Source organism: Paramacrobiotus metropolitanus, unplaced genomic scaffold (assembly GCF_019649055.1).
Source record: "Paramacrobiotus metropolitanus isolate TYO unplaced genomic scaffold, Prichtersi_v1.0 Parri_scaffold0000001, whole genome shotgun sequence".
Lineage (NCBI taxonomy): Eukaryota > Metazoa > Tardigrada > Eutardigrada > Parachela > Macrobiotidae > Paramacrobiotus > Paramacrobiotus metropolitanus.
The window spans coordinates 1,602,552-1,628,398 of record NW_026570221.1 but is presented as its reverse complement, the minus strand read 5'-3'; the positions used below and the strand labels follow the sequence as shown (position 1 = coordinate 1,628,398).

General features: G+C 42.1%; 6 protein-coding genes and 1 long non-coding RNA gene across 7 annotated transcripts; 1 reads left to right on the top strand and 6 right to left on the bottom strand.

Annotated features, from left to right (window-relative positions):
* Positions 1-425: 425 nt before the first annotated feature.
* Positions 426-2,472, bottom strand: LOC129593634 (uncharacterized). Its single transcript, XM_055490437.1, has 4 exons — positions 2,148-2,472; positions 1,564-1,761; positions 1,229-1,351; positions 426-1,005 (listed from the first exon to the last, which is right to left on the bottom strand). The coding sequence occupies exons 1-4, from the start codon at positions 2,364-2,366 to the stop codon at positions 910-912; spliced, it is 636 nt and encodes a 211-aa protein (XP_055346412.1). The 5' UTR covers positions 2,367-2,472; the 3' UTR covers positions 426-909.
* Positions 2,473-3,092: 620 nt separating this feature from the next.
* On the bottom strand, positions 3,093-4,154 carry LOC129593049 (receptor-type guanylate cyclase gcy-13-like). Its single transcript, XM_055489263.1, has 4 exons — positions 3,687-4,154; positions 3,532-3,615; positions 3,368-3,465; positions 3,093-3,300 (listed from the first exon to the last, which is right to left on the bottom strand). Exons 1-4 carry the CDS (start codon positions 4,152-4,154, stop codon positions 3,093-3,095), a joined length of 858 nt encoding a protein of 285 aa, XP_055345238.1.
* A 656-nt stretch (positions 4,155-4,810) lies between these two features.
* LOC129592960 (atrial natriuretic peptide receptor 1-like) lies at positions 4,811-7,051 on the bottom strand. Its single transcript, XM_055489161.1, has 11 exons — positions 6,892-7,051; positions 6,685-6,728; positions 6,562-6,600; positions 6,271-6,492; positions 6,071-6,183; positions 5,951-6,029; positions 5,712-5,853; positions 5,522-5,609; positions 5,327-5,432; positions 5,070-5,192; positions 4,811-5,005 (listed from the first exon to the last, which is right to left on the bottom strand). The coding sequence occupies exons 1-11, from the start codon at positions 7,049-7,051 to the stop codon at positions 4,811-4,813; spliced, it is 1,311 nt and encodes a 436-aa protein (XP_055345136.1).
* Positions 7,052-7,128: 77 nt separating this feature from the next.
* On the bottom strand, positions 7,129-7,599 carry LOC129596263 (uncharacterized). Its single transcript, XR_008691448.1, has 3 exons — positions 7,552-7,599; positions 7,256-7,319; positions 7,129-7,190 (listed from the first exon to the last, which is right to left on the bottom strand). It is a non-coding gene; the product is annotated as an uncharacterized LOC129596263 (long non-coding RNA).
* A 1,853-nt stretch (positions 7,600-9,452) lies between these two features.
* On the bottom strand, positions 9,453-14,909 carry LOC129592868 (receptor-type guanylate cyclase gcy-13-like). Its single transcript, XM_055489044.1, has 18 exons — positions 14,699-14,909; positions 14,235-14,552; positions 13,715-13,778; positions 13,235-13,533; positions 13,091-13,134; positions 12,980-13,018; positions 12,676-12,897; positions 12,375-12,608; positions 12,174-12,315; positions 11,954-12,041; positions 11,791-11,896; positions 11,545-11,673; positions 11,296-11,475; positions 10,866-11,196; positions 10,213-10,769; positions 10,010-10,142; positions 9,824-9,872; positions 9,453-9,771 (listed from the first exon to the last, which is right to left on the bottom strand). Exons 1-18 carry the CDS (start codon positions 14,721-14,723, stop codon positions 9,564-9,566), a joined length of 3,168 nt encoding a protein of 1,055 aa, XP_055345019.1. The 5' UTR covers positions 14,724-14,909; the 3' UTR covers positions 9,453-9,563.
* A 1,944-nt stretch (positions 14,910-16,853) lies between these two features.
* LOC129586819 (succinate dehydrogenase [ubiquinone] flavoprotein subunit, mitochondrial-like) lies at positions 16,854-22,759 on the top strand. The gene is made up of 12 exons (XM_055480663.1): positions 16,854-17,526; positions 17,585-17,683; positions 17,765-17,926; positions 18,345-18,488; positions 18,866-19,030; positions 19,109-19,257; positions 19,468-19,592; positions 19,678-19,846; positions 20,306-20,702; positions 21,395-21,586; positions 21,663-21,806; positions 22,348-22,759. The coding sequence occupies exons 1-12, from the start codon at positions 17,500-17,502 to the stop codon at positions 22,543-22,545; spliced, it is 1,971 nt and encodes a 656-aa protein (XP_055336638.1). The 5' UTR covers positions 16,854-17,499; the 3' UTR covers positions 22,546-22,759.
* Positions 22,730-25,417, bottom strand: LOC129587614 (mucin-4-like). Its single transcript, XM_055481825.1, has 5 exons — positions 25,054-25,417; positions 24,566-24,598; positions 24,191-24,471; positions 23,103-24,084; positions 22,730-23,037 (listed from the first exon to the last, which is right to left on the bottom strand). The coding sequence occupies exons 1-5, from the start codon at positions 25,205-25,207 to the stop codon at positions 22,982-22,984; spliced, it is 1,506 nt and encodes a 501-aa protein (XP_055337800.1). The 5' UTR covers positions 25,208-25,417; the 3' UTR covers positions 22,730-22,981.
* Positions 25,418-25,847: the final 430 nt, after the last annotated feature.

Below are 25,847 nucleotides of genomic sequence, written 5' to 3'. Positions count from 1 at the left end.
AAGCAATCCATTAACTGCAGTTGCAAATTTTTATAATTTGCTCATTTCTTCATTCAAGGTTTTGCGCACACGCAGAGTTCGTATGTCATACCGGCTCCTAATGGTAAATACAAAAACAAACGCAGCCCGTTGCCTGCAAGCAGAAACGTGTATATGTTTTTTCCTTGTCTACTGCATTCACTTTTATGTTCAGTCGACGGTACAAACTACTGTTGAAGCGTAAGCTTAAAGGCTCGGTCAACAATGGCGTTTTGCAAGATCCCGATAGCACGGTTCCTTTTCGGTGCGGACAGTTGCACCGTAAGGCTCTTTAAATTATGGCACTGTACTCTGTTTATGTACCGTTTTGTACATTCAGTTACAACTCACAATAGCTTATACTAGCATCAATTATTCAGATCAAGAAATCTCGTTTTTAGGTGGCATGTTTTAATTCAGATCACACTTAACCGTATCCAAATCGTATTAATCCACACTGGTTAACCGCTTAACCGTATCCAGTCCACACTGGTGTTACAGAACGCCGCTCGGCATAATATGTTTCAAAAAAATGCGAGCAAGTTCTCTCGTGGTGCCAGCACAAAATGTATATGCGCACTTTCAAAGCGATGAGCAGAATCAAAAAGACGAACTAACAGTAAAGTGTCATGACGGCAACGTCGGCGAGTGAGCTACGTATTTGCATACCGTAGTAATACCGACAAGCATAGACAGGAAACTGTATACTGAAAAGGTGTTTATAACAGCATGTACATCAAGGCAATTTTCAGATTATAACTTAAATACTGATTTGCAATATCCACACATAGTAATCGATAACGTTAAGACTAGCCAAATTCATTGTTGCTTGACTACGATTATTTTGATCAGCCAAGTGTGCAGGAGCCATGTCAGATCTCGATCTGCTTTTCAATCAAAAGCTGGAGCGTGATACTGTTTTATGAGGTGAAGATAGGTGACGGCGGCAGTGACAAACAAAGCGATGCTTTCCAGGAATGCAAAAGCCTAAAAATTTCAGCCGGTAAAATTTATAAAATCTTGTATGTGCTGTTACTGGTTTTACGGTTTTTTAATAAGTAAACAGCAAACTGTCTGATTCGGTGATTTCGATTCAAAATGTGCAAAAGGATCGACATATCGCATCTTAACAGCTACAGATATTAAAACGTAAATAATTTTCATTTTACCAATTTCGGTACAGGATTGCAATATAACAGCTGTCACCTACATAGCTGGCCACCGATGCCGCGTTATTGTTCCCGTATGTGTACCCCCCTTTTATAGCCAAGCAAGTCGCCAAAGTTGGTAAAGGACATATTAGCAGAAACATCAAAATAGACTGTCCAGCCACCTGCAAATAACTTCTACATCCGTCTTTCTTCTCTTTGCAAAAATTAATAGCTTCAGCATGCCGCCACACTTTACAAAAGTTGTGTCGATTTAAACCTACTTCTAGCATAAGTAATAATAAAATTGACGTAATAAAAAATTAAATGTATACTGAGTTTAATGAAGGGTGGCGGCGATTCCATAAAATTATGTATCTGCGAGAGATGTGCTCACAATGAAATCCATGGTTGATTCGCCGATCCGAAGCTTTTTATGTGCGGAAAATCCGACGAATACGACGAAAACTGCTAAATACAGCCATGATGCAAGGACAGCATACTCGTACAATTCCCAACGATTCCTATCCCATGGCCAATAATAATGTCGATCAAGTCCCAACTCGTACAGCAGTGTTGCAATCATTCCGCAGACCTGAAATATATTCGGCGAGCTCTGTCATTAGCAAAAATCCTGTAGACTACTCTAGCAAAATGGCGCTACGTTGATGTTATCATTAACTGGGAAAATGCACACTGGACAGATTGATTCATTGGCATACCGGAGAGGCTACTCGGCTAATGCACTAATGCAGCTTGGAAACTACACCTTGCGAATGCTATGGAAAAAAATCTTAACAGTTAAAACACCTGTATGTGCATTATTAAAAGCAAAGAAAGACATTTCAGAAGTTTTTTCTCTTCTTGACAATCGCTAAAGAAATCGATAACCAAACTTTACAAATTCGTATGTAAGCATAATGCCAACATTAATATACAGCTTAATGATAATATTCTCAAGTCTATAAAGCTAGCACTTACAGCGGCTGTAACGGTCATGGTGCCCCCGATGCTTCTAAAGTAGCGCCGATTGAAATGGATTCGTTGTAACGCATTTTCAGCGTCGGATTTTGCTGGCTCACAAGCGCTTGCCGTCGACGCACCTTCCGACTGGCAAGCTTTTGCTGCCATTCCGTTGTCCGAAGTTGGACAAGGAATATACTGCGCCAACGGGCGATCGTAATTTTCACTGTCTACCATGAATAATTCCGCAAAGCTGCAAATTGTTGGGATGCCAGTCTGTTCGAAAGATCAATGCGATATTAGGTCGCTAAAACACAGATCTTATGACGTGTGCACTGCTGGTCTGTTCTAATCAGAGAAGGATTACGAGTATGGTTGCTGACGCATAATATACAGTATGTACCGGGTTTTACATTGGCGTATCGATCCGTATGCAATCGATCAGTCAGCAGGGATTATTCACGGGATGCCGGAAGGCCTGACTGCTCGTCACGGCCAAGTATGCTTTCCTGTAATCCGGCTATATGGTTTCCGATCATGCAATTAAATCAGCTATAGAAGTACAACAATAAAGGTTTTCTATTTAAAATATGTTCGGTTTTCTATTTAAAATATGTGTCCCCGTCTTCATGCACGCAGTTTCCAAGAGCGTTCTCATGCGTTCTGAACGGTATAATTTACCACATCAAGTTGATTGAAACAACACAACTACAAGCAATAAATGCTATTGTGAAATGCACTTTTACCATTAATACTTTGAGAAAATTCCATGGTACATCACACAGTCAAATGCAATACAGCAAATTAAAAGCACTCATGTTGTACATCATTTATTGCAAAATAAGAAATTCTTAAACAGAGCAAAGAACATGCTGTTAGTATTCAGAAATCCGAATGTCTTCCAGCAGTTTTGAGCTATGGAAAGCAGTTGCCAGTAGAACAGTAGCAAAGTGCACTGGCAGTTTAAGGTAGCTTCGCAGTGCTTGTTCCATGTAACCAGTACGTCGTCTGCAAGCCCTTTCCCTTAATGTCTATATTCCCGCGCTCCTTAATTTCATAAGCGGGACGCGCAACGCTGCGAAGGAGGTCAGCAGTTTCCGCACTGAGCTGAATATGACCTGGAAGGCTCTGGCTTTGCATTCGCGAAGCGGTATTCACTGTATCGCCGAATCTGTAAGTAAAGCAGTTTCTTTTTCGTGCTTCTAATTCAGCAAAGTTGTTATAACTAATTTACTTACAAGCAGTAGCGAGGATTGACATGGCCGACAACTCCAGCAACGCATGGTCCTAAACATGCCATAAAATAAACATCAAGCGTACTAATCGGCAAATCGAGCTAAAGTACTGCGTTACCGGTATGCACGCCGCCAATAAACTGCAGACCATCGGTCTCCACAAATACCGTAAACGCTTTCCTCAGCGCTAATGCTAAAGAGGCAATCTCATTCCCGTGAGTGCCGATTTTAACTGGCAGTCCGCTGACTACCTGTAGAGCGAAACAATATTCAAATACCAATGTTTGTGCTCTCCTGTGTGACTGTGTCCACCATTACATACAAGATACGAGCTAGCGACTGTTTCCACCTTGTAGGCATTAAAACCTTTAACAACGGGATCGAAAGCAAAGTACAGTTTGCTCAGAAACCCCGTGACAGCGACCGGTGACCGCAGGTCCACGACATGGGTTTCGAATCCATGTGCATCACAAAATAGCACAGTTACACTTTCAAAGTATTCGGGTTCGACCTTTCCTCCATTTCGAAGGCGTTCGGCGACTATGCGCGGAAGAATTTCGCACAGCAACTCATCGCAGCGCTTCCGCTCAGTCTGTAGCTCAACAGTGCGATTATAGACCTCGTCTTCTAGAGCGTCTGCGTATTTCTTCACTCGGTGTAGTATATTATCGAAGAACGAAGTATTATGGTTGAAAGCCGTATCCATTTTGTTGGTAATATCATTGAGAAGGTTGGATGAATCCGGGCGAAGTGCCGGCTGTTCATTCCAACACTTCTGTAGGGTATGCATTATCATGCTGAGTTGCTTCGTTGGATGGTCAGCTGTTGGTCGCAGATACGGAGAGTTCCCGTTTCGGATGGCGTCGATTACTTTTTGAGCTAATGCAAGAAGACGTACATACTCCCGATGTGAGTGATTAATGATTCCGCTTTTAATCGTTGAATGAACTTTGATTAATGTTGAATGATCAAATAGTAGAGAATGGTTTTTGGCTAAAGTACTACTGCGCGTTTATTTACTCTGCATATCGAACTTTATAAAGTCCTTATTTTACCGTTATTTTCTAGGTTTCCAGATGCTTGTCGGGAATTTTCGTAGGGACAGCGCAGCGTGAAGATCTCGTACAAAAGAATGCCGATGCTGTAGATGTCCATCGCCTTGTTTGGACTATGGTTAGAGTCTCGTAATAACTCAGGCGCAGTCCAGAGCAGCTTCATTGGGTTATCATGCTGCATCCATACCGCACGGCCACACAGTTTCTGTGACAGTGCTGTGAAACCGAACTTAGCAATTTTCAAGGTGAAGTGCCGGTCAATAAGGCACACCCGTCGCGTTAACTGGCCGTGGTGACGGAGAGACGTCTTGGTATGGATGAAATGTATGGCCTACATTTTGAATTAACGGCAGTCGGGTTCATAGAAGGACGCCGATAAATGAAAAAGTTTTTAACCGTTACTGACTCGAATAAGATCCACAGCTAACGAATTTTGTAGGTCCATGTCCAAGCGGTTTTGCAAATCGAAAAGGTCATGGAGAGAGCCCCGGTCACAGAACGGCGCAACAAACAGTAATTGCGTTTTACTTAGCGCTAAGCTTAATCCGAGGAGAACATTGACGTTGTCTGAGCTAATATGTCGCAGCTGGAAAACATTTAAAGAAACCCAAAAACTGTATGCAATGTTGGCAGAAATGTTCTCCGCTCACCTCATGAATTAGTCGAGCCGTAGATCTGGAAGGTGTGTTAAAAGTCTCCATGACAGCATTGTCGAGCAGTGGCATGGGACAAATCCAGACAGCTTGCTGCACTGGTAGATACATCGCCGAGTACTGAAGAATTATTAGACTTATGCGACTAACCAACTTTGTGTTCGTAGTACATATCAAACAGCATTCAGTATGTGCTCAGTTCATACCTCAGAGTGCTTTGTATATAAACCAGACATTTTCTGTCATTTTCTTACACTATGTTCTGTTGGTGATTCTGTTGACCGCAGAGCAGCTGGACGCACTAAATGGTTATAATCAAGAATCCAGGAAAATTCTTCCGAATCAGACTGCAGTCGTTGCCTGCAAAATAATTCTTCGTCCAAATTGCTGATTTGCAATTTCCACCGTGATACGAGCACCATACGCTTTGTTTGGTTTGAAATACGCACCGAAACATGCGATAAGCCACGGTAACCATGATGCCGCACACAACCACCAAAACCCCCACGGCAATGCCGATGGTTTCTCTTAACTCATCTGAAAATCGGCGCCGAATCCACTCACTGAACCAGCCATAATCAAGTGCAAAGGAATTCCACAAACAACTGGAAAGCTAGTAAAGGTCAGAGACCAAGTCACCTTTGGCAGCGCAGGGTCCTTTGTTGCCTAAATATCCGCAAATCGGCTCGTTTCGCGGAGGCCTATTGTTGGCATTACCTGCCCAGTAAATTGTGCCGTTTTCTTGAATATCACTACTACCATAATCCCCAAACATTACTGTCTGAAATGCAGAACAAAAAGATTTATAACAATAATTGCCGCAGCTGCGTATTATGTACAGTAAGTCGTAAGCACGCCCAAGCGTTCAGCCTACACACCTCCATATGGCTTGTTCTGGGATTCAGTGATTTTACCACAAACGCAATACGTCGCTGGCCAAATTCGTCGAATGCGATTCTTAAAAATCTGGTGCTGAATGCACGATTAAACAACAGTGCAGCAAACGCTTTTCCATCGCTGTAGTTAAAGCCAGATTCCTCAAAAGAGTTTGATTTACCATTTGGAAGAGCAACTCCACCGAACTGTATGATGCGGCCACATGTTGCACCGGCTGCATTAAAACACGAAAACGACGACTGATTATGTACTTATTCAAAATGCGCTTTTTAACAATCAATATAAAAACATTTTAACGAACTGTGTCATTCCAACCGATTGTGCAGTTATACTGGATTTTTGCCGTTTCTTCCCAATTATGTCGCAGCGCGTTCGATGGATTACGAATTGTAGCGTCAAAAATTTCCACTACCAGTAGATTTTGGTAAGCTTGTTTGGCGATGTCGTCATTGGCATCACCGTACTCCCATGTGTAGTTACCAAACGGTTCGTACGGAAATGCTTGTCCCATCGCCACATATACCTTCGGTTGAATAAGCCCAGAAAATCAGCGACATCTCGATGCAGAGAAGTGACAAAATGCGAAGCTTACGTATTCTTCTGAGGTCAAGCCAGCTTTATAGGCGCTTATCTAAAGGGGAATACCAGAATTAGTGAATAGCATTTCCCTTTAAGAAATTTTTAGCAAAGGCAGTGCACGTTATGCGTAGCTCACCATAAAGGTTCGCAGTTTTACAGCGTGTCCGAAGAACACCATCGCTGCAGCAAAAAAATACGTTAGGTTTTGCCGAAAATACTCGTATAACTATGCACGTATTTAACGCAGCAGCATATGTACATATGTAGCAACATATGGTCCGTACGGATGATGTAAGGGGATCTAGATCTTACTGTGCGGGAATGCAGTAACGCAATAAATTACCTCGACAGCACTTCCTGAACTCCTCCAGAATACCATCATAGCTGGATGCATTGAATTCGCGCACGGTTCGCCGAATGATCTGAGCATTGGGGATATTGTTGAAAAGAGAAAAGAAATTACGGGCAATGATAATGTAGCCCAGGTTAACTGACTCCTCCATGACAATATAAACTGTTGTCCAATTGTAGCGGAGGAACAGGTTACGCAGAAAGACTGCATAGCCTTGTGTCGTTAGTACAGAGGAGGACACCCACGTGGGGGTGATTTCTTTGTTGGTCTGAACGGCATCGCTTGCTACACTGAAAGGTCAATCAACGCCCATAAATACATTGCGACCGTAGCATGCAGTGATTGCGCGGATTACCTGGTCATCACAAAAAGATTCCATTCAGCAACCAAACGATTTGTATTGAAGATCTCCGTGCAACCTGAAACTAGCAGCAATTACGGCTATGGGTCTATGAGTAGAAGTACTCATAACCAGTATTTTTTTGTCATTAGAAAAAATAAAATGTACCGGATTCTAGTAACATTTTCAGATTTTACGGAATAATTTTAGAATTGTACTAAAAGCACAGTAAAACATTCTATGAAATTTGCAATTATAATATTTCTATCAAATGTTGCACACTGGGAAAGAATAACTTCTTTCGATTTTACCGGCTGCAATGAGAACGCTCATATTGACATCCGTACGTCTTCGATAGTACCAGTTGGATATTATAGCATCACTCTGTGAGACCATATCGTCGCACGACACAATGGACGAATTAACCAGCACAGTTAGATAAGCATAGATTGATCCATTATATTTGGCATTCATATCGACGACAGCCGTCTCTATTGGTGGACCATGATAAACAATAGCTGCTAGCGATAGTGGACTCACATGCCCCCATGTGACAATCTCCACTTTGAACGGAGCTGCACCAGTTTTCGATAACGAAGCCGCGCTTTGCAGAAGCAAAAAAATCATCTTTAGAAAAAGTAGATGAGTAATAAAGGTCATTTTAAGAGGTGTGTTAGCGTAAATCGGGCTAATAAGGAAGTCGAAAAGATTGCGATTTTATCGCAGTTCGCACCATTGCCGTACAACAGCAGATAGGGTAAAATGTAAATGAACCTCAATGCTTCTGCACCAATATTCTAGGGCAACATGACACCGACCAACAAACAATACTTGACGAACGGTAGATCATTTGGCGCTGGATGTCGTGTATTAAGATCACAGCTGAGCTGGGAGCGTATTCAGATCAGGATTAAAATTAATCTGTTTTGCCGTTGGCAAGCGAGATTAATAAGCAAACTGAACTGGAATCGTATTCTCTGACTTCTGTTATTGGTACGCTGTACAAGGCGGGGCATTTTAATGAATAAACAATAGCTCAGTTAGCCTGAGTATAGGTGCCGGTACGTACTGTACATGCAATATGCACGAGAATCTGAAATCGGTAAAAAAGAAGATTCAGCAACACTGATATATAATTTCACACTCAAATACAATTATCTGGCACTGGGCGCTCGGGGGCGAGTAATCTACCCACGAGTAACATTCATTTCACAAAGCGTTCGCTCCAAAACGGAATTGCTTGCTTTGACCTTACAGCACTAATTAGTACACAAAATTCAGTTCTAGTAATCCAGTACCCCTTAAGGATCACGTCATTTTTGAAGAAATAAATAAGTTCAACCAGAACGTCTACCGTTTTTCGACACAGGTCAGAGAACGCCTGCCTGGGATTCTACCTCGCGTAAAGAGGTAGTAGCGACTAGCGAAGTACAACACGAAAACCGCCAACATATCGGAGCCCTCAACATTCGTTTCGATACCTTTGAAAATGAAAACGATTGCAGTAATTTCACATAGCGTCGGAGGTTTTATTTAGTATAATTAGTAAAGTAGCACACAATGGTTTTCGTTTTACCATGATTTTGTTTCAGCAGCTTTTAGCTTTTTCGAAATTCTACAAACGATAACATTTCGAGGGAGTTCCTAGCTGGGTAGATTAGAAAAGGATACAAGGGTCACGATATCATTGCGATTATCAGAATCGAGGTACACCCTTCACTAATCAATGTGAGGCCAGATCGTCGGCCCAATTTACTAGATCGTTCCATACGCAAGAAATAAGAATTAAACCTAAAATCAAGCAAAGACAATGTCTAAAGTCGAATACCAAGACTGGCAAGTCAGGCAAGACATAATAATTATGTAAATAGACTACCGTATTATTTATTATGTCCAGTCTATTTATATTGCTTGTTTATTTTGCCCGGTTAATACTATCTGATTAACGCAGCAGTGCCGTTATCCAGGTGTACCTCTTACTGTTCGGTTGTTATTTCATCGAGCACGAGTTTAGCCTACCACAAACGGGAACTTTTATTTTCCCATGCCAGCCTGCCCAAAACGATTTGGTGACTTAAAACTGACTGGTGCAGTAGATCTTAGCGCATATTGTGAAGCAAAAATTAGAAAAAATGAAATGTAAAAAATGAAAATTTTTAAAACACTGCTGAGGTATGATGGATGCTAACTGTCCAGTCATCCAACAGCCTAAATTAAACTCTGAATTACAGACCAGTACAGCAAATTTGAGCTTTCGTAAAAGTAAATGTTATAATACTGTAAGCCACAGGTGCATGCTATGATTCTGGTACTGTATTGTAGTTTAAGGCATTCTAGTGGTGTGTCCTCCGAGTAGCCAGTACGTTGTCTGCGCCCCCTTTCCTTTGATATCTATACTCCCGCGCTCCTTGATTTCGTAAGGCTGATAAGGAACGCTGCGGAGGAGGTCAGCCGTTTCTGCGCTCAGCTGAATATAGCCAGGAAGGCTGTAGCTCTGCATTCGTGAGGCTGTATTTACTGTGTCGCCAAATCTACGAACATTTTGCTGTGAAAAATTTTAAATGGGTGACAACGTCTGCTTACAAGCAGTAGCGAGGATTCACGTGGCCTACCACTCCAGCCACGCATGGCCCTATAAACAAGCCACATGATATATCATACATTAAAGTCAAGTGCTGTAAATTTAACCTGATCTTATGACTTGGTTAATATACAATATAATGAAAGTTGACAAGCAGTGTAGTTGAAAATCTTGAATCTGATTCATACCGGTATGCATACCGCCGACAAACTGCAGCCCATCGGTCTCCACAAATACGACGAACGTTTTTTTGAGCGCCAGCGCCAAAGACGCAATTTCGCTCACGTGGTTGTCGATTTCCACTGGCAGACCGCTGACTATCTATAAAAGCAATACACAAAATTGGTAATAGTTCATGGTTTTGTTCGCTTTTAGCTCGGAACAGACATACAAGGTACGAACTGGCGACTGTTTCCACCTTGTAAGCATTAAAACTCTTCACAACGGGATCAAAAGCGAAATACAGTTTCCCCAAAAATCCCGTGACGGCAATCGGCGACTGTAGGTCCACGACATGCGTCTCAAATCCATATGCATCACAAAACAGTACCGTCACGCTTTCAAAGTATTCTGGTTCGACCTTTCCCCCATTTCGCAGGCGTTCCGCGACAATGCGCGGGAGAATTTCGCACAACAGTTCGTCGCAGCGCTTCCGCTCGATCTGCAGCTCCACGGTGCGATTGTAGACTTCGTCTTCCAAAGCGTCAGCGTATTTCTTCAGTCGGTGTAATATATTATCAAAAAACGATGTATCCTGTTTGTACGATAAGCCGAGTTTGCTGGTTATTTGATTGAGAAGACTGGAAGAATCGGGGCGCAGTGCTGGCTGCTCATTCCAACATGCATCCAGAATTTGCATCACCGTACTCAGCTGCCTAGTGGGATGGTCAACTGTTGGACGCAGATATGGAGACTGGCCGCTCCGGATGGTCTTGATTATTTTATTAGCTAACGCAAAATCAAATTCATTCACCACCTGGTTGGCTTTGATTTACATATATTACGAGTGTTATCAGAAATTAGACCAAAACGTAGCAGTAGTACCATTGTTTTCCAGGTTGCCAGAAGGTTGAGGTGAATTGTCGTATGGATATCGCAAAGTGAAAATCTCATACAAAATAATGCCGGTGCTGTAGATATCTGTGGCTTTGTCTGGATGACCTTTGGCGTCTCGTAACAGTTCTGGCGCTGTCCAGAGCAGTTTCTTAGCGTTGTCATGCGGCTTTTCTACCGCACGACCGCACAAACTCTGCGATAATGCCACGTATCCAAATTTTCCAATTTTCAAGGTGAAATGACGATCAATAAGGCACACCCATCGCGACAGATGACCGTGGTACCGGAGCGATGTCTTGGTATGGATGAAATGTATTGCCTACATTGAATTCAACGGTTTATTAATAGAACAGTAAAGCCTCTGTCCACAGTTGGAAAACCTCAGCAGCCAAATAAGGACATACACAACGGCACGTACACGAATAAGATCAATAGCGAGCGAATTTTGCAGGTCCATATCCAGACGATTTTGTAGATCGAAAAGGTCATGGAGAGAGCCGCGTTCGCAGAAAGGCGCGACAAAGAGCAGCCGCGTTCTGTTAAAGCCCAAGCTCAGTCCAAGGAGGACATTGATATTGTCCGAGCTAATGTGTCGCAGCTGCAACGTCAACCAAAGAAAACTTTCAATACTACAAGCACTTATGCAAATGTATGCTATCTTATATACTTCGTAAATTAGCCGAGCCGTAGCTCTAGACGGTGTCGCGAACGTTCCGATGGCGGCGTTAACGTTATCGTCCAGTGGCACCGAATAGATCCAGACATGCTGCTGTACCGGCAAATACGTCGCCGAATACTACAGCATAATCAGAATTACTACAGTTCTTTGATTTGTCAAAACCTTGGAGAAATTCTTTCCTAGGGCTCACTACGTAACTTTAGATGTTCTGTGTATGGTTTCTAACTTTCTTACGTTCGTTTGTGTCAATGATTCTGTTGACCGAAGACCAGCTGGCCGTGCTAATTGGCTGTAATCAATTATCCAGGATAATTCTGCTGAGTCAAATTGCAGACGCTGTCTGGAAAGGATGCAAATAGAACAAATTGCCACTGTTTCATAAGAAATCGACCTATACCTAATCATGCGATACGCCACTGTAATCAAGATGCCGCAAACAACCACAAAAACGCCAACCACACTTCCGATTATCTTGCCCGCATCATCTGGAAATACAATTATCGAATTAAGCACTTGTTATTATTAGGCATACATTATGATGTCCCGAATGATGACGCGTAATGAGAAGGCGCTGTGTTGTAAGTGGTAGCATAGTGAATGTTAACGGGTGACTTCACCTTTTGGAGCACAGGGTCCTTTGTTGCCGAAATATCCACAGATCGGTTCGTTTCGCGGAGGCAGGCTGTTTGGTTTCCCTGCCCAGTAAATTGTGCCGTTTACTTGGATTTCGGTACTGCCATAATTCTCATACATTACTGTCTGAAAAATAACAGAATTACTAAGCCACATCTATGGAAATGTATAATTGTGTAGCTTACATCCATGTGGTTCGTCTCAGGATTCAATGATTTCACCGCGAATGCAATACGTCGCTGGCCGAATTCATCGATAGCAATCCTTAAAAACCTGGTGTTAAACGTGCGATTGTAGAATAACGAAGCGAATCCTTTCCCATGGCTATAATCGAATTCAGTCTGTTTGGCAAGGCTTTCGTTTAGTATTTGAAAGAATATCTCCACGGAACCGTAGGCTGCAGCCAAAAACTGAACCGCCTACAATTAGAGCAATTGTGGAGAAATTTTAAAGAGGCCGCCTTCGCAGCACAGAAATGTTACGAACTGTTTCGTTCCATTTAATTGTGTAGTTGTATTCCGCTTTCGCCATCTCGATCCAGGTATCTCGCAGCGTGTCGGATGGGCTGCGAATCGTAGCATCAAAAATTTCAACCAGCAGCAAATTTTGGAAGGCTTGTCTAGCAATTTTATCGTCGGCATCGTCATACTCCCACGTATAGTTGCCAAATGGTTTGTACGGAAAGGTCTGTCCCACTGCGACATATACCTGCAAAATTCTTTTCAGTTATAATGCAGTTACGTTACATCTGCAAATTTAAATCAAACGTTAATTCCAACGAAGCGCTTACGTATTCTTCAGAGGTCATGTTCGCCTTGAAAGCGCTTATCTAAGGAAAAAATTTCTGAATACTATTTGTTTTCTATTATTGTAGTAAAATATACTTCTTTATGTATTTTACCATGAAGCTTCGCAGTTTGGTCGCATGTCCGAAAAACATCAGGACTGTTCGAGGGAAACAAGAAAATGAATAAACAAAGTTAAATTCATTTGATGTAAAGCAATGTTATCCCGTCCGTCGTAATTGGTAATATGATCTGCCTACCGCGACAGCTTTTCCGGAACTCCTCCAAAATGCCATCGTAGCTGGATGCATTGATAGCGCGCACGTAACGCCGGATGACCTGGGCATTGCTTATATTGTTGAATAGGGTAAAGAAATTACTGGCAATCTGAACATATCCCAGATTAACCGATTCCTCCACGACAATATAAATTGTTGTCCAGTTGTAGCGGAGGACAAGGTTACGCAGAAAGGCGGCGTAACCCTGGGGTGTTTGTGGCGGCATGGATACCCAGGTGGGCGTGATGTCCTTGTGGATCTGAATGGCATCGCTTGCCACACTGAAAGGGGTAAATAAATCTAATGCCAAGAACGTCTCTTGATTCTGCCGCTGCGGAAACCACAGAAGCGAAAATATTGTTATTCTAAGAAATATCGTTTAAAGGCTCGTGTGACACAGAAATAGTTGTATTTATTATCCCGGACCGCCGTGCTTTCGTTGAAAGCGCAAAGAGACAGTACCTGGTCAGCATCAATAGATTCCATGCAGCTGCCAAACGATTTATGTTGTATTGTTCCGTACAACCTGAAATTATAGAGACAAGTCTAAAAACCGCAAGAATAACAAATTGCCAAAGTACCGTAGCTTCCGTCGCTTAAGTTACTCCGAATTCGATGACTTCAAGTATGTATTATCAGTACACTGAAGTTTAGCGCCCAACGGTAACAACAGAATTACGTGTATTGCGCATTCCTTAAACCGCTTCTAAAATACGTAATAAGCGATTGTTAAAGTTATCGTGATCTTTACCGTGTAAATATTTCTTTTCTGTAGAATTACTTTTATAATGATAAAAAAATTTACAAGTGTAAAAACCGCAAAACAGAACAACTGAAGACGTGTGCTCTAGCAAACGCCGCTTAAATTTCACTCAGCAGCATCACCCTACGAGAAAATCAGCAAAAACTTCTGCAACACTTTTATCGTTGTTGGAAAATGCAATCGCTTCCAAGAAAAGATCTTTTCGTTACAGAAATTTACCGGCTGCAATAAGAACGCTCATGTTAACATCCATACGTTTTCGATAATACCAACTGGACATGACCGCATCAATCTGCGAGACCATATCGTCGCACGATACGATAGATGAATTGGCCAGCACCGTATGATAAGCATAGATAGATCCGTTATATTTCGTATTCATTTCGGCGACAGCGGTTTCTATTGGCGGGCCATTGTAGACAATGGACGATATTGACAACAGGCTCACATGTCCCCATGTAACAATCTCCACCTTGAACGGAGCAGCGACAGCGGCTATTAAGGAAGTCGCACTGTGACGTATTAAAGCAAATGTCACTGCAATACGCAGATAAGTAATTATTATCATTTTTAGAAGGAATGCCCTTTTGAATTTCAAAAATATATTTTTAAATGACTCTGTAGTTTCATAGCAGTTCACACAGTAACTCAGATACAACATCAGCTCTTGATCATTAACGCACATGTAGAGAAAGTACGAGTTTCCATCTCAGGATCAAGATCATCAGGTAACCGGTAACGTGATGCCTGCGGTGCGCAAGAGCCACCGCGGTTAATTTAATACGCCCGTCGTAGTACGTGCGCAGATGTAGGTTGAGCAGCGTATTCTGGATCGGGATTAAATATTTACTCCGTCATTAAATAAGCTGGCTAATGCCGGCAAAGGCAGCTGAATTTGGATCGGATGTCGTAATACTACATCACAGGGCTCGAGATTTTAATAAACAAGCAAAAAGGCGATGTACAGCCTCTGTGCATCACATATATGTACATACTCTGTACATGTATAAAAAAATGGGAGTGCACTCACAGAACAATTGGCTATGAGTGACGTATGCTTCCTAAAATAAACTTAAATTCATTAAGAAGTAGTGGAAAAGTTTATCTGTGTAGAAGGCGTTTAAATTATTTTCTCTTCATCAATGTCACCGTGGCAGTATTGGATGACTTTTATTGGACAAAGGGCAATCTAACTAATTTCGTAATTATTTAGATGGTTCTCTATGAGGTGAATGCACTACTAGCCGCGCTTGAAACGTCTTTTCAAGCGCGGCAAGGCGAGACAAAGACAGTGTCTTGCCTAATGCAGTAGAAGTATACTAATACTTTTTTTAGATTATTTGCAGTGTAAAACTTTACATTTACATTATTTACAGTGTTTTACATTCTGCACAAATTTATACACGGTATAAAATGAAACTAGCTAAATATGAATTGCGAAAGTAGAATCAAGGTACTGCAGTGTATAATTGCCCATATGAAGGGGACTCTGTCCCTCCCGGAAGGAGAAAACGGAAAAATGACATGCCGGAAACGGGCGCGCCAAACACCTTGAATTCACACACCACACTAAAATTACAAATACAATACTGTCCTGAATTGAGGGGGTGAGGCATATGCCTCACCCCCTCATACTCGATACTCGGTCGATACTGCAATTACCCTTACATGCATGTAAGGGTAATTGCAGTATCGACCATCACTTCCCTTGTTGTTGGTGGAAATCATGTGATATTAGTTTACCGTAGACAAAAATTACCGTTATAAATTAAAAGGTCAGAACTGTCTCAGATAAATAAATGTTGTCAATCGTGAAAATTCCGGTCGAGGATTCGGATATCTGCCTTATAATAACAAAATCACAGCAGGGGTGCCAAGAAAAACAACATCGGGCACTAATCATTCCCGATCAGCCAATCTAAAAGCTAAAAAAAACGTCCTCGTTGTCTCGCATCTCATTGAATGTTCCGAGGACAGATCCACAGCACTTACGCGTTGTATCTCAGTGCTGATTCTCGCACGCAAAAACTCTCCCGACCGAGGGTTACCACTACTGTACATTCGCAAATCTTTCTTGACAGAATAGTACGTACATGCCTTAAAATAGTACGTATAAGAAAATAAGTTAAATACATAGTTCTGCTAAAACCAATGTTGTCAAAATTGTTTTTTGGCAACCCAGACAAGTGGTTACAGTAGATCTGACTGTACTATGTACAGAGTACGTACAGCTTCCGGCTTGGTACGTACTTCGCATTGTCGCCCCCCTTCCGGATGGCGGTTTAGACACGGCCAGGAAGGCCGAGCGCGACCAGGAGTAGACGAGCAGCCCAGAGGCAGCAATGAGCAAACTGCAAACTTAGAGACTCAACGACAGCGTAGGTATATACACCACACTGTGCACTATTTCGGCTCGAATCCCGTGCTTCGTACCGAGAAAATGCATGCCTCGGCTTGTCGTAGCCCTGCCCCAGGCCTTTCTCATTGGTCTCATTTTAAAATGCACCAATCAGAAAGAGAATTTAATTCTCTATCGAATGGTGTATGGCTTATCCAGAGTACCACTACATTGAGCCACTATAAACGTTGTAGACCCAGTCGCACTATACAGAAGTTGCTGTTCTGTTGCATTTATCTTTTGAACTAGGACGATTTACCACAACTTTACCAAATCCACAAATTTGTAAACTCTATCATCTTTCGATTTCATTCAGTTTTGGGATGAAAATCTCCCCGGGAAACTCGGGTGTTGGAATAAGTGCGAACTGTGAAATCTGGTGTTTTGTACGTTAGGTTCCCTGGCAAACGGCATACTGATAAACTTGCATTCAGCATGTCTGCTTTGCTGAAACTGATAAAACTTGATACATACATTCAAAAATTTTGAGTTGTCTAGCTTGTTACATCTTTTTAGAATTTTGGGAAGCCACAGAACATGAGCTAAAATCGTCTCTCACGATGATTAAGACATTAGGGCTACCGCACACGAGTTTCTGTGGCTGGCCCCATGCTTTAAGTATGCAGTGGAGATCGGCTCATATTCGGGCTGGCACGGCTAAAAATGCGGTTCCTCGTAGACGCTATTGTGGGACGTATATTCCCATCATTCCTGCTTTTTGGAAAAGAAATCTTTTTCTTTCAGTTTATTCAAAAACACTAAAAAGTTTTAGATTTTTTTCTCTACAAAACAAGCCTATGTGAAATACGACTGAGGCCATACAGAAAAAGTGGTTTTTCGCTGATAGAGTCTCTATGCAAACTTCAGCAAAAGTGCAAACCAGAATTTCTGAGTTACAGTCACTGAGTTTAAATTTTTTTGATTAAAAAGTTTTGCAGAAAAGTTGATGTTCTTTTAATTTGCGATTTACTTGCTGTTTGCAGCTCGTTCTGACAAGACCACAAGGATATTCATGGAGCTCTGATTTCACCGTGCATCTATTATAGCCACACACGAATATCAGGCTCTTCATAGCGCAGCGCAGCCATGTCAGTTTTTGGGAAGTTATCCAGTGTAAGTACTGGCCCCATCTGCCCGTTATCAGCCGACTAAAAAGCAGCACGCATTGCAGAGCCTATTATCGCGATCGCTGCCGTCGAAATTCCTCAGCAGTCGGATCGCCCAACCGTCCCTGCAGCGCCACAAATCGTCAGCCACGCAGAAGACCCAGGTCCGCCCTGCATTAAATTCCCCTGCCTGTTGCACTATTTTGACGCTATGTGTAGTGAATACGTACCTGCTTGTACCGTAGTTCTCCGGCCAGTACCCGATCATCGATCATGCCTACGATGCCGTGGTGGTGGGAGCGGGCGGTGCGGGACTGCGCGCTGCTTTCGGGCTCTCCGAGTTAGGCTTCAATGTGGCCTGCATCACCAAGCTGTTCCCCACGCGCTCCCACACCGTCGCTGCCCAGGTACGCTACGGTATTTCTGCAATTTTTATTTTAGTTATTTTTGAATAATTATTTAGCAAATTTACGACTATCAACGTCCAAAGAAAATTACTTGTTTGGTAGAAGACATAGATTTTTCAATTTTCATCTACTATTTTTTGTTAAGTTTTAGCAAATTTCTAACATTGTTCCTATATTTTTGGTTCATTTTTATTATTATTCAGAGAGTTTCAAAGGAAACAGCTGTATTTGGTAGTAAACATTAAAACATGGATTTTCCGTAAATTATTTTTGGCTGATGTTTTAGCAAATTTGCGATTGTTAGGTTTTAAAGGAAATATGTGTTTAGCTGGTGGTAAACTTGGATGTTGTTGCAGTGGTGTATGTTGTGTTTTTGGAATGAGGGATGTATACTTAATTATTCGTCTTATTGGTTTAGGGCGGCATCAATGCAGCGTTGGGGAATATGGAGCCGGATGATTGGCGCTGGCATATGTACGATACGGTGAAGGGATCCGACTGGTTGGGCGATCAGGATGCCATTCACTACATGACGCGCGAGGCTCCACAGGCGGTTATTGAGGTGAGTTATTAGTCCTTTTTCTTTGATAGAGAGCGCTTTTCTAAGTCTTTTGATTCCTGTTTGGGGGATTCACTGTTTCTTTGAGTTCATTTAATATTGTGGGAGTTTTTGCGCTTTGTGATCACTAATTTTCGTATATGGCGGTGGACGTCAGGGGATAAATATTTTTAGAAATGCTTTTGTTGTGCATATACTGCATGCACGTGAAATTGTTGCGCTTAAGTTGAATGCACGTGAAATTGTCGCGTTTATGGTGAATACATGTGAAACAAACGGTCCGGTGAGTATACCGAACTCTCAGATTCCCCCCCTCCCCTGGAGCCGTTGCGACTAGAACGAAGGTAAATTTGTTATGACTGTTTTGTTTCGTTACACAGTTGGAAAACTATGGCATGCCGTTCAGCCGTACCAAAGACCACAAGATCTACCAGCGTGCATTCGGAGGCCAGAGCTATAATTTCGGGAAGGGAGGCCAGGCGCATCGCTGCTGCTGTGTGGCCGATCGCACCGGACATTCACTGCTGCACACACTTTATGGGCGCGTACGTACTGTTTATGTACTATATCGTTTTCGTGTTGCACCGTGGTACTAGTGTGCTAAGAGGTGATTTTCTTGGTAGTCGTTGAAATATGATTGTCAGTACTTTGTGGAGTACTTTGCCTTGGATCTGCTGATGGAAAACGGTGAATGCCGCGGTGTCATTGCGCTATGTTTGGAAGACGGAACACTGCACCGGTTTAGGGCTAATAATACCGTCATTGCGACTGGGTGCGTAATTTTAAACTCTTCTTGGCGCCTTCATGGTGTACTCGTACTGATTACCGTTTTTAATTATTACATTTTGTGCAAAAATTAATGGATGTAATAATAATGTTATTTTAAATTTATGTATTATCGCTGCACTTCTATTTTTAATGATAATAACTGAGTTTCTCTACTCCCGACTCGGTTGTTGCACTGAGAAATCTGTCTTTGTAGCGGTTTTGGACGAAACTACTTTTCCTGCACCTCGGCGCATACGTGCACAGGCGATGGAAGCGCTATGGTGACTCGAGCCGGATTACCCAATGAAGATATGGAATTTGTACAGTTTCATCCCACCGGTATCGTTGATTGATTCTGTGCTATATTGCCTATGTTAAATCTTGCAGTGGATGACTCCTAAGGTCTGACTTCGTCATCTTACAGGAATTTACGGCGCGGGATGTTTGATTACGGAAGGATGTCGTGGTGAGGGCGGCTATCTGGTCAACAGCGAAGGTGAACGCTTCATGGAGCGCTACGCCCCCAACGCCAAGGATCTGGCCTCTCGCGATGTGGTCTCGCGCGCTATGACCATTGAAATCCGCGAAAACCGGTAAATCAAATTCCTTACATGCAGAATACCATGTAAAAAACATTTAATGATGTAAGTTACGTTTTAAATGCATAAATATTTAAATAGCTGAATAAGTAGATCGATAAAAAAATTAAAAATGTGTTTGATGAATAACAACGACGACCCTGCAATAAATTTGCTTGTGCGTTTGATTTAAATTTCTTTTAAAATTACAGTGACTACCAGTAGAAGTGTACTGTTCATTTATTGCGGTAGAAACCCGAAAGCGGTAGCCCTGGTGTTCTTGCATGTACGTATTGCGCTTTATAAAACACTAAGTACTTAAACGACCGAATAAATCAGTAGCCAGTTAATAAATATTTGAAAAGATTAATAATTACGATCTAAATGATTATTAATGCGCTGTATCCAGTTTGCAAAATGCAACTACTCATTAGTGCAACTACTCATTGGTGTTTCAATTGCATTGCTTTGCAGTGGTGTGGGTCCAGACCGTGACCACGTGTTCCTGCAGTTGTCGCATCTGCCGCCGGAGCAGCTGGCCACCCGTCTGCCCGGCATCTCGGAGACGGCCATGATCTTCGCCGGCGTGGATGTCACCAAGGAGCCCATCCCGGTGCTGCCCACCGTCCACTACAACATGGGCGGCATTCCCACGAACTTCAAGGGACAGGCGCTGCTCTATGACGCCAAGAAGGGCGACCAGGTCATTCCGGGACTGTACGCCTGTGGGGAGTCCGCCTGCGCCTCGGTGCACGGAGCTAACCGGTTGGGCGCCAATTCACTGCTGGATTTGGTGGTGTTCGGGCGGGCCTGTGCACTGACCATTGCCGAAGAGAACAAGCCGGGCGAGAAGGTGCCGGATCTCTCCGAGGTCAGTATGGTCGGCTGTTGGAGGAAAAACTTGGTTTTATGTGAATATTTAACGTACTTTTCATTGACGATTATGCTATTTTACCTTCTTGTTCAGTTTGTCTTTTCTATTGTTAATTCACAGTCACTTTATATTATAGTATCAAGTACAAATACTCAAGCAAATGCATTTGCTGAATTAAAAAAAACGTTTACTCAGTTTACTGTGTTGATTTACTGGTATCGTAATATTTTTTTTGTTTTTTCGTATTTGAGCATGCCAATGGAATCGTACCACTGTTCATTGACAGAAGCCTCCGTACTACGATTGCCCATTAATTTAATCACAATTACTTACGATGACTTGGTAGATGAATCATACTGAACGTTTTTATTGCTTTCACATGCCCTGTTGCATACAGAATGTGATCGCATAAGAAAATTCGATCTGGATAGCTACTTCCTTTATCAGATAATTTTTATTCAATTAAATCAATTCATATTTTGTCATATCTTGTTTTTGTTAGCATATGAAATGGTATTTTATCAGTTTCATTTACCGGTTTTCGCGGATTTCAACGGTCATAGCATAACAATGGTTTCAGTGGTCTTATTTTTTTGTTGCTATTAATTTTACATCGATTATTTATTTTTTTAGATCATTTTTTGAGCTTTGACATTTAAAAAGCTAATTTTGGGCCTGGATTTGTTTAGAATGCTGGCGAGTCATCCATTGCCAACATCGACCACCTCCGCCATTCGAAGGGCTCCGTCAGCACCGCCGATCTCCGCCTGAAAATGCAGAAATGCATGCAGACCCATGCTGCTGTCTTCCGTACGGGCGACGTCCTAAAGGAGGGCTGCCGGCAGATGAGTGAGCTCTACCAGGAATCCAAGGACCTTAAGGTACAGTATATCATCATTCAGCTTTACAAACAGTGTTGGTCGTGGGATATCGGCAAAATATCGCTGATGTTTGCAGTTATTCGACCGCGGCATGATATGGAATTCGGATTTGGTGGAGACGCTGGAACTGCAGAATCTACTCCTGACCGGTCTGCAGGTGGTATACGGCGCGGAGGCCCGTAAAGAAAGCCGTGGTGCACATGCTCGGGAAGATTTCAAGGTAAACCTGTAATCCAACTTTGTAGCAAATTCTGTTGTTCACATAGTGCGATGCAGATGTAAAATTAGCAGCTTTTGTGGCGCTTTATTTTAAAAGTCGATTAATATTGGATCCCTCACGAAAACTATATGTAATTTGTGTTGATTATAGAGGACAAAAATTTCAGAGATTATGTAAAATTGTTTCAATTTTTCTGTACAGGACTATTTAAGATTACATTGTTCGTGCTATAATTTTTATTCGGTATTGCTATTTTTGACAATTTCACTCTGCAACAGCTGGTTCGTTCTCCGAGAAGCCTTTGCATCTGAGCACCTGTTAGTGATTTCGGACGTTTATTGAGTGTTGCATTTGTAGTACCTGTTACTGTGAGATAGAAAAACATGTCTTTTTGGTATTTATTAAGTTTTGTTTTCATAACATGATTATACGTAAATTTAGTGATTTTAGGTTATTTATTTAAACGGTATGAGTAATATTGTAATATCCAGTCACTTACCAGTATATTTTCCAGTGTTAAATAGTTCAGCGCTGTTTTCAGGATCGCGTGGACGAGTATGATTACACCAAGCCGCTGCAAGGACAACAGAAGCGTCCGCTGGACAAGCACTGGCGCAAACACACCCTGGCGTATGTGCAGTCGGATGGCAAGGTGAAATTGGATTATCGTCCGGTTATTGATCACACGCTGGATGAGAAGGAGTGTAAACCCGTGCCGCCGGCTGTGCGCTCATATTAATTTTAAGGGATTAATACTTTATTTTGATGGTTTAATATTCTTTGCTTAATGATTATTCTACCTATCGTTTTACGTAATAGCCGCAGGATTTCGCTGGGCAGTGTATTTTGTAGTTTATTTTGGCTTTTGATTAGTTTTGTGGTGATTTTATCTGTACTTTGAATTTGTGCTGCTTATTCGGAAACCAACAGGATTTTATTAAAATAGTCAAATTAATCACTGTAACAATAATTAAATAAATTACACATGTACAGATGTACTCAGTTTTCGAAAATAATTAAAGTATTAATGATATTACAATATATTAGCCGACAAAATGAGCAAGCAGCAGAATATAGAAAATTAGGTACACAGAGTTCCATAATGGCTCCACACAGGAAAGTCGCAGGTCAATCCTTTTAAAGCACATCACAGATTAAAAGGCGTGGGCTTATACTTATAGGAAGGCCAAAATAAACGACAAAAATCCACAAAGCGCTCCGTATGTGTATCCTGCAAAAGCAGCGCATTCTTTGAACAAACGACGTGATTAACAATTGTAACTGGTTAGGTTTTACCGTTGCGCCTGGTTGCCGCGTGATTAGGTTGCGGCGGCGAAGTAGTGTTTGTAGTTGCCGGCTGATTTAGCTGCGTCTGACGCGGTTCTCCAAAACAACACGGCGTACCGGCTCCACATACCCACGGATAAATGTGGTAGACGTTAGGCACTTGCTGCCAGCCTTCGTCCTGTAGGATTTCGCGCTTTTTACGCTCTAAAAGTCTGGAATGGGATCCAAATATATTCCCTTCCCTCCCACTGATTCCGAACCTGGGAACCAATAGACTCGGATATGACTCGGCCACCATCGGGGTTGCCGAATTTCCGGTGGTCAGTACAGGATGCGATACAGTATGAGCTATGGTGGTGCCGGTTTGGACAGTTGTGTGTTCTGTGGTCACGGATGTCGCTGGGACGGTGGTGTCGGTAGCCAGCTGGATACCGCGGAATTCATCTACTGGCTCGCTGATTGCCACCGGAGTGGTTGAGCTGGCGTCGCTGTGTGCAACTATCGTTTCTGAAGTCACACTTCCGGTGTGGATTGTGGCATCGAAAAAGGGAAGTCCACCAGGTATATTCCCTACTATCGGCATGGTAACGACAACCTGGGTGGTTGGGCTGATATCGCTCTGTGGGACTGTCGTCTCCGAGGTCACGCTTTCGATATGAATGGTGGCGCCGGTAACTGGATGGTCACTGGGAGTATTCTCTATTGGCGGCACGGTAAAAACAACGGGAGCTGTACTGGTATCAATAAGGGGGACTAGGATTGTATGTTCCGAGGTCAAACTTTGGATGTGGGTGGTGACATCGGTAACGAGATGGTTCGTCGAGATTTCGACTGTCGTGTCTTGAATTACTGGTGACGTGTGCTCAGGAGTAAATCCCGTTTCTGCGTCCGGACTGATCGAAAGGTCACTGGAGGAAGTGGTGTCTAGTGTGCTGTGAGTTGTTTCCATCGTGCTCAAAGGAAGTATTTCCGGTGTAGTAAGCGGATGGTCCTGTAAAATTGGGATTACAAACTAATCGCATACAATCAATTTGTATGTTACCAACCAGAAAAGAAACGAAGCGCCGTATAATTACCATTAACCAGACTTTTCTTACCACATTCGTCAGCTCCGTGGAGACTTGTGTGCTGAAGTCCGTATCACCGGCCGTTGTAGGGTCAGCCGGGTAAACCGTTTCCGTTGCATCGGTATTATAGGGATGAACTTCAATATTCTTAGTAGGTATAATCGGCGCTTTGTCGCCTTCACGAGCAGCTTCGTGATAAGCGGAAATTTCGTTGCAGTGGCAGATAGTGTGGTCGATACCGGTACTGTCACGTACTTTCACAGGCCAGCATAAAGACACTCCGGATTTTAGTTTTGTGCGGATTCGTGTACCTTATCGACAGGAAAAGGTTGTATAACTGGCGACCACGGCCCCTCCCAAAATTTCACATGATATATTTGTGAAAGTGAATAGCTATGTGCTTACCGTGGGCGACATCGGAGATCACCACGAGAGGACCTAAATTAATAAAACCGTATGGTAGAACACTTGCTTGTACAATATCGTACTTAAAAGTTACTTACAGTTGAATACCTAAAACTTCCATAACAATAAAATCAGAAACATATTATGAACTATAGTGCTTTACTCAATTCTTAGCTTTCGTTTAAAATTATCAATAAATTCAGTTTTGTATAGAGATATAAAAAAAAGTTTCGAAACTTTTACGTACGATGCACCTTTAATCTTTCGAAATATAGATATAATATTGTAGCGTTAATTCTCGTATACAGATTTGTAAATAATATTATATCCTTCCAAGAAAATAAAACTTAAAAAGGTCAGATGTATTACGTTTAAGTATAATACAGCTTTTGCAAATCAACTAAACAATTTTCATGTTGTAAAATTTATATGTTTATATAGATATGCAGTACTATGTACAATACTTTTACTGTACACCGTACACGTACCGTTAGATGTGCTGTTCTCCAGTCGGATTTCAGTCAGATTATAATGCCTGTTTGAGAAATATGGACTTATGGCCTTTGTATCCACCGGACTGCCATTACAAATTATAAATAAATTCCATAGTAAGAAGCCGAAGATACGGTTAGCAACCTCCATGTTTCAATTCCGCGTCAAGCAAACCGGAAGCTGGCTATAAGACTGCCAGTACAGGTATCGGTTTCAGACAGATACGTAGAAAACACACCAACTTTTTGCCTGCAATGAACGTGTGTATTTCCGGTGTTTATGAAGATCCCCGGAAATGTAATTTAAATTCGATGTACTCGATCGTGCAGTCACTCTTCTGAACTTTGCCGGTGAATCGCAATGAAGATAGGTAGCGACATGATGCGTTAATAATCTGTATTTTGTGTACTGCTCAAAACACTGAAAACACTCCAGGAGAATAGGTAAAAGTGACTGCAGCAGCAGATTCTTCACGTACTGTGTATCACGTCGCTGTTTGTATTTTGTGCTGCTACTCATGCAGTAAACAAGTGAAATATCGGATGGATTTTTCAATGGCCTTATGTTTTGAATTGTCAATTGTAAAGACAGCTGATGTAATGCGTGAACAGTTTCTCTATATTCATTGAGTATTTTTCAAACCAAAAAATAAAATGGAAAATCGGCAACCATTACCACAGGTGCGTGGACAAACGACAATTAAGATCCAATTAAATTTCATACTCGGTCTGGTTTTTCTTAATTATTCATTCTTTATGATGATGAACTTCACGTTTCCTTCAATTTTTAA